Raw genomic sequence first — 8,165 nt, 5'->3', positions numbered from 1 at the left:
GCATGCTTTAGAAAAAAAGTGTAAAAAAAGTATATTTATTTAAAGTTTATTCTAAGTTTTATTAAAAATGCATTTACTTGCTTTTAAAAAATCCGCAATTACTTTTTGGGCAACCCAATACATCCAATAACTGTACTAAGTACAGCGCAAATCGGTACATAACCTGATATAGCGCCATATAAACCGATCTGGGATCTTGACTTCTTGAGCCTATAGAGGGCGCAATTCTCTTCCGATTTGGCAGAAATTTTGTACAACGTGTCTAATATGGTCTGAATCGATCAATAGCTTGATACAGCTCCCATATAAACCTATCTCCTGATTTTACTTCTTGAGCCCCTACAAGGCGCAATTCTTATCCGAATGAACTGAAATGACTTCTAAATGTTCAGCATTAATTTATGGTCCGAATCGGACTATAACTTGATATAGCTCCAATAGCATAACGGTTCTTATTAAATATTTTTTGTTTGCTGAAAAAGAGATACCGCGCATAGCACTCGACAAATGCGATCCATGGTGGAGGGTATATAAGATTTGGCCCGGCCGAACTTAGCACGCTCTTACTTGTTTCTATTAGGGACAAACAAAAATCGAGAATACATTGTACATTATCACAAGCGAACATCTGATTAAGCTTCTGATTCAACTTCAACAAAAGGAATTGTTACATAGTCACAAAATTTTAAGCAATAACTGCTTATAACATTTCATATCACAGCCCTTAAACGTATTATCAACAATTCCTTACCTGTTCTTCATTGGATTAAAGTATTTTCCCGACTAGTGCACCCCACATACATCTATGCAAAATCAACAACCACATTAACATAATTCTGCAAATCACAACATACAAAATTTTGCTACTACGCTCTATATAATTGTAAAACAAAAGAAAAGCCTCCCTTTTTTGTAAAAGCTTCAATTTCATTGTACCCAAACAATTGTATGCAATTTCCTTACATTTAATTTCTTTGACAATTCTACATTTTTCTTCTTATGGCAAACTCTTCATTAACGACAAGTGGTGTTTTAATGTTCGCTCAACTTTTGTTCTACGTTTCAGTGACTCTTCACGTGAATTTAGCTGTTACACAGATGATGAAATGGATTTACCAACACGTAGTTCTAGTCGTTCCAAAAGTAGTTCTTCAAGGGTAAATACAAGAGACCAAAAAAACTTTTGATGATTTGAAAATTATTCCCTTTAATCTCTTTCATTTTCTTGCTTTTCGTTTGCAGGTGGATGAATTTCCCCGTCGTGATGTCCCAGCTCACAATACTAGACATAAGAAATTTCCCGATAAATAGAAGTAAGTGGTGTCGTTATCCTCTACCCGAGATAAACAAAAAAAAACCTAAAAACCAAAGGCAACAGAGATCAACCAACAATTAGGCTAAATGAAAATGTTCCAGTTTCCTCTATAGAAAAATTGAAATTTTTTTTAGTGGAAATTAAATTTAATCAACTGCGTACATATCTACGTAGAGTCGTGGTATTACTTTTTGTTTGTCTTTGTTTTATATTTTTGTATATTTTCTAGAAATCGTTGCATACTTTTGGGCAAATGTGAATATTATATTAAGTAGTGGTGCAAAGAGTTTTCTCACTATAAGACTAGTTTTATGTGTATTTATTCAAATGATAAAAAGTCTGGCCACTAGCTAAGTGCCGTGATAGAACTAAGCCAATGTTGTTGTTATGCGAATATTAACAAATGAATCTACATAAACCCCAAAACAATTTCAATAGGATATGTTTTCTTATGAACTTTGTAGAACAATTTTCTAAATGACTTCTATGTAACCCCTTTGGTAGACTATAATCAAACTAAACAATTGGCAATTTTCTTTTTTTAAACCAAATATCTACTTTAGTTGTTAGTTTTTATTGAAAAGTTGTTTAGAATAAGCAACTGAATAGGATGCCAGAAATAAATTATGAAATTTTGAGAAAAAGTTTATTGAAAATTTCTAAAGAAGAGTGAATCTTCTAAGCCTTTGTAAATGCTGTCCTTCTGTAAAATTTGCTGTGGTTTAAAATATGGTTATAAGGCTATAAACCCTGAAATTATAATTATTAACGTAACAGTATAACACTTTGGTCAAAGGTTTTGAAGTAGCCTTCCATTAATTTCCTTTACGAACATATTATTTCTGTGATTTTATTGTTGACCTATGAAATTTTATAACTCTGTCTTCTTGGTTTAGCTCGAGGTCATCGAACAATGTACAAAAATAGGTGTTGATATTTTATATAATTGTTTTATATGTAATTTTTACCGATATTTCGACCACCGCCGGTGATCTTCCTCGGGGTTTTAAATTTTGAAACAAAACAATCGACTTTTCCTTTATAGCGCACAGTCGATCTTGTAAATTGTTCGATGACCTCGAGCCAAACCAAGAAGACAAAGTTATAACATATTATTTCCTTGAAAGAAAACATTTAAAACAACAAACTAGCATCCCAATAGTATGAATCGGGAAAACACAGGCATTAAAACCACCTTCTTCAAAGTGTTATACTTATACCAAATTATAACGAATTCAGTTTGCCTTTAATTGATAGTTCTTTTACATTTTCCTTACGTCAAACTTACAATCGGATAATAGTATAACAATTGGAACAGCAAATTAGGCGAATGTGTTTGTTTAACATTGATTTACATAAATAAAATACTACTGTTGTTGAAATAGCCTTATAGCAATACAGCAATTTCCCATCTGAATTTCTAATTCAATCGATAGTTTTAACTAATATTATAGTTAAATAAGTAAAAGCGTACTAAGTTCGGCCGGGGGGAATATTATATACACTCCACCATAGATCGATGCTTACATTAGAAAAATGGGATTTTCGCCTTTTCCTAACACAAGTGCTGCCAATTAATGATATAACCATAGTTTTTTCTTTGTGGACTATATCTTAAACTCTTTTAAAATTAATCAATATAATTTTATGGCAATGCTAATTTTGCCCATGAACATTCCAATAAGGAACAGGGGCAAACTTCTGTAGAATTTTCATGGGCTAAATTTGCATTTGCATTTACAATAAAAAATGGAATATATGCTGAATATGCCCATATTTGAAATGGATTATTCAACGAACTAAATGTGTGAAATTTATTGTATACTGAGGCATACTTTTTGAACTACATTTGAAATTCTCCTACATATATGTGCGATAGACTATAAGCGGAAACTACTGTATAAGCGAAATTCTCTTTGGACTATATCCGAAATTCTACAATATGTGCGATGGACTATTAAAAGAAAATTACTATATATGTATTCTTAAATTTAGTTCTTCAATAAAATGAAATTACATTTTTATTTTGATTCCCTTGCAGTATATTGTCCGGCTTTAGACCATTGTTTAATGCTTTCTATTCACAGAATAGTATAGCAAAATGCATTTAAAAGTCGGCATTTTTTATAATCATTATAACTTTTTTGCTTTACTCTGCTAGATGAAAAATTTTAATGACTTATTTCTGGAATCGTTAGTCAGTTGCTTTATTTTTTATAGAATACAAATTAGACGAGTTTATATAGAATCAGGGAACTTTTTTTAGATATTGTTTTTTTTTTAACATTTATCAAATTTCTAATATAAAAGGGATTTTTGTTCAAACGATAACTGAAAACAGCAAAAATATGAAGTGAATTGTTAAAAGTTATGACTCCCCCAAAACGATAAACAAAATAAAAAAGGAAAATGTAAACAACAAAGCAAAACTGCCATCACAATGGTACATTAAACTATATACATACACAACTCTACATACATGAAAGACATGAACTACTACAGGTCGGCATAAACTTTCATACACACAAACAAAGGAACTATGTAACAAAAGTAAACAAATACATAATAACATAAACAGACACATACACATACAAAAATATATACAAATACTAAAAACATGGTCTAATAACATGCAAACTATAGCAATATATTTGAAACAATATACATACATCTATATATGAAACATATACATATATATATATATATAAATATACCCAAATACATAAAAACAACATGCTAAACACAAGATAAACAACAATTAGACTTTTAACCCCCTAAATAACTCAAACGTAACTGAATAAAATAAAACAAAAAAATATAAAACCCCTAACTTGCATATGTGAAATAAAACGAATAATGAACATTAACAGAATTCTTTAAATATGTATTTTTAATAATTTTTATAAGTGTATTCCAAACCACCCACAAATCCCTGTAATAATCCTTGATATCCTTTCACTAACTTTGTTCACCTAATTTTCATATTAACTCTTGTCTTTGTGTTACAAAACATTTAACCTTTAAGAAATGCTCATATGCGCCTCTAGATAGTGAAACATTCACACGGAAAAACAAAAATGCAGCAGACATTCAAAAAAAACGAAAAATTAAAACAACCAACAACTAGAAAATCACTATAAAACTTTAAACTAGAAACATACATATGTATTGAACTTAAACAATTTATATGAGATAATGTAAAAGAAAATCATCTTAAATTTCGACTATACACTTTAATAAAAAATTAAGAAGAAAAAGAAATACGGTCTAAAGACAAGCCTAAAGAGTAACATAAATTGAAATTAATCGATAAATTTTGTTATTATAATACAATACTTATGGTTTTAAATGTTTTCATTAGCAATGAACAAAAGAGGAAGAGAACAACTTATACCAATTTTCTTAACTAAATTCTTTTTAATTTTTTCTAGCTTAACTGACAAGATATTTGTTGGAGAAGTATCAAAGAAATTTAATTATTAATAGGATATTTCAAATTATAATCTTTAAATTTAAACAAATGCATTTTTCTGCTTGAGTTGAGTTTTTAAAATACCCTGCAGCTCTAGAAGCTCAAAATGTCAAAGCAGAACATTTTTTTTACAACTTCATAGACCACAGAAGAATCTATTATGTCTAGGATAAAGAGTGGCAATATAATAAATTGTAAATCATATGAAAACAACCTTTTATTGAATAGAAAACAAATTTTCCTAACAACATCATAGAACCAATTACGTCTAAGATAAAGAGTGGCAATATAACATATTGTAAATCGTATGAAATTAACCTCTTATTGCATAGAAGAAGTAAATTTGAGATATTACTGGCCGATTGGTTATGTTTCATTTAAAGAATACGTTTGATCTGTGTAACATTTGTTCAAAAATTTAAAGCTGGCAACATAAGGTTCTTAACGAATCTATGTTATACCATTCATGTAGAATATTTGTAATTTACATTTGAAAACCCTCCTTTGAAGCACCGCATTGCGTAGGCGTAGAGGTTGGATTCTTTTTATACCCATGCTTCCTTACTGTAACTACATTTTGATGATGGGGATACTAGAACCTTGCACTGGTAATCCGAGCTTACTGCCGTATCAGTGAACGGGAAGCTAGTACTTGATCAAATATAGAGTTTTCAAAGAAACTTCAAAGAGGGAATCAAGAACTACATTTTGAGGAACGGTATACAAGCCTCTGGTGCGGATCAAAACCAGAACCTTGCACCGGTAATCCAAGCTTACTGCCGAATCAGTGAACGGGGAAGCTAGTAGTTGACCAAATATTGAGTAGTCAAAGAAACTTCGAAGAAGGAATCAAGAAAGCTCTCAATGAGCTCTACTTTTGTTGTAAATAGATAGTAAAGAGTAAAGGACTTAGGTCGGAAGCAACACACTGCATTTATGTAACTACGGTTGGTTCGTAAGTAAGAAATACTTAGAAAAAACAAGAAATACTTACTTGTTTTTCGTTTTGGCCTTGGGAGAAGTTTTCACAGGATTAAAGAAACAGTGTAAAGTATTGCGTCGGTAGCAATCTCTTTTGACGTTCGGACTTGACTATAAAAAGGAGGTCCCTTATCATTGAGCTTAAGCGTGAATCGGACAGCAATCATGGATATGTGGGAAGTTTGCCCACTTATTGGAATATTCGTGTGCAAATTAGCAGACTTCTACACGTTTATACTAATACTGTGGGAACAACGCAATACCGCATACCGCGCCATATGAGGGTAGAGGAAAATAAGTTTGCTAGGAGGATATTACTTATGAACTAGATATACAGGGTAGCCGACACGATACATATATATGACCACATATTTATACCCTACACCACCACTGTGGTACAGGGTATTATAACTTTGTGCATTTGTTCGCAATGCTTAGAAGGAGAACAGCTAGACCCATTGACAAGTATACCGAACGGCTTAGAATCACTTCCGGATTAAAATTAGCTATGTCCGCTGGTCTGTCCATGTATTCTAAGTGTCTTTTTTGGCCCAAGGACGAACACTATTGATTTTGAATAAAATCGGATCAGATTTAGATATAGTTCCCATATTTATCTTTCATCCGATATGGATTTTTAAGGCTATAATAGCCACAATTTTAGTCCGATCTTCAGAAAATTTGGCATGGGGTGTTTTATTCGATGTCAGTCCAGATTTGGATATAGTTCCCATATATATGTTCGTACGATTTGGACTAGTATTGTAATAATTTGGTCATTTCTTAACCGATTCGCACGAAAATTGGCACAATGGATTACCTTATGATCCCCGGTATAGCTTTGAATTTAATAGAAATCGGTTTAGATTTAGATATAGCTCCGATATATATTTTCGTCCGATTTTGAATGATATCATTCAGTAATTTGTTTGTTTGTTATGAAGGCTTCTCTTACAACCCTTCCGATGACTGATGAACTTTATCGAAATTTGTTCTGTTTTAGATATAGTTCCCATATAAGTGAAAATCGGGAGATGCATTGAGGCCTTTGCTAATGAATTGATTGCGATTTACTCTATGGCTGCTACAATATGTACAGATTTTGATCGAAATTCTACATAACAAATTTTAAATTCGACGACTTAGCCGCTAGCCCATGCTTACTTGTTTACAATGCTATCGTCGTCATACAGCTCGTGGTTCATACGACGCCTACATTCTCCATTAACGCAGAATGGTCCATATATATTATATAGAACTGGAATCGGGCATGGGAACTTCTGCTTGACTTTTAAAGAAAAAAAAAAGGATTATAAACGGTCAAATGCCTTCCGTTAATGGCCATACAGTCTTCTTGTCTTTCTGGTCTACTGTAGGAACTCGAAAGGGAAAATTCTAGCTAACATTGTAGAGTACCAAAAAAGGGCTTTTTTATATTCCCTTCTAAAAATTTCCATTTGGCCCAAGCTTCAATCGAAAGCTTTGCTTCTTGGCTTCTGGGAGTAGAGCTGACAAAATATCGATAATCGCAACGTTCGATATTTTCGATAGTTTTCGATACTATCGATAATTTCGCATCACCTATATTTCAAACGAAAATGAGAAATAAAAATCTGGAGATCGATTTATTTAAAAGCAATATCAATGTACAGACCAAATAAAACCAAGGTTAAAAAGTCAGTTGGAAGTAATGAGAGAAATCATTGTACAAAATGTTAGTCGAATCGGACGGAGATCGCACCCTCTGTAGGCGCAATGTATTTTGAATTATTGCCCATTTTTGTTATTCAGTCAAAAAATTAAATATCGATAGTGACATCGATATTTTGCCAGCTCTATCTGGGTGTCGATATTTTCTATGAAACAGGTTTTTATAAATTTTCATTATGAGTCAAAGCTCTTAAGCCGTGAAACATTCTCAGTTTACACATGAATTATTGCGGGGTATTAAAAACGCTTCTCAGATAATTCTTGTCAAATACTATGTATGTCCAATTGACTATTATAATTTAAAAAAAAAAATCTTTTTATATTTGAGTTTTTACACCGTTCATTTCTTTTAAACAAAAAACGAAAATTTCGATAAAAACCCAAACCTTGGATGCCTCTTGAAACTTAATAAATTTCAAAATACATACAGAAAATACTATTAATACTTATACTAACTGTATATTTAGTCTGACATTTTTGTAAAACATTTTCTTCACACACAGACACACACAAAATGAATTCATACAACATTACTTAAAAAAACTAAACATTTAAATATTTATATTAAAAAAAAAAAAACAAAAACAAAAACAATGAGTAAAACCACTTTTTCAGCTTTAGCTTAATTTAATTGATAACAAAGAAAAACAAAAAATTAAAATTATAAAAAAAATTGTTATTAAATCC

General features: G+C 31.4%; 1 protein-coding gene across 7 annotated transcripts in view; it reads left to right on the top strand.

Annotated features, from left to right (window-relative positions):
• Positions 1–8,024, top strand: part of LOC106093130 (serine-rich adhesin for platelets) — a 74,759-nt gene extending 66,735 nt beyond the window's left edge. For 5 of the 7 annotated variants that reach the window (XM_013260160.2, XM_013260150.2, XM_013260143.2 and 2 more), the window contains 2 exons: positions 1,067–1,157; positions 1,243–8,024. In XM_013260160.2, the coding sequence (XP_013115614.2) occupies positions 1,067–1,157; positions 1,243–1,311 (160 nt within the window). In that variant the 3' untranslated portion in view covers positions 1,312–8,024. Of the gene's footprint in view, positions 1–1,066; positions 1,158–1,242 lie in introns of those variants that run through there. The other 2 variants (XR_001222303.2, XM_013260172.2) reach the window with 2 other exon arrangements.
• The last annotated feature ends 141 nt before the right edge of the window (positions 8,025–8,165 follow it).

Source organism: Stomoxys calcitrans, chromosome 4, assembly GCF_963082655.1.
Source record: "Stomoxys calcitrans chromosome 4, idStoCalc2.1, whole genome shotgun sequence".
Classification (NCBI taxonomy): domain Eukaryota; kingdom Metazoa; phylum Arthropoda; class Insecta; order Diptera; family Muscidae; genus Stomoxys; species Stomoxys calcitrans.
This window is presented reverse-complemented; position numbering and strand designations above follow the sequence as displayed.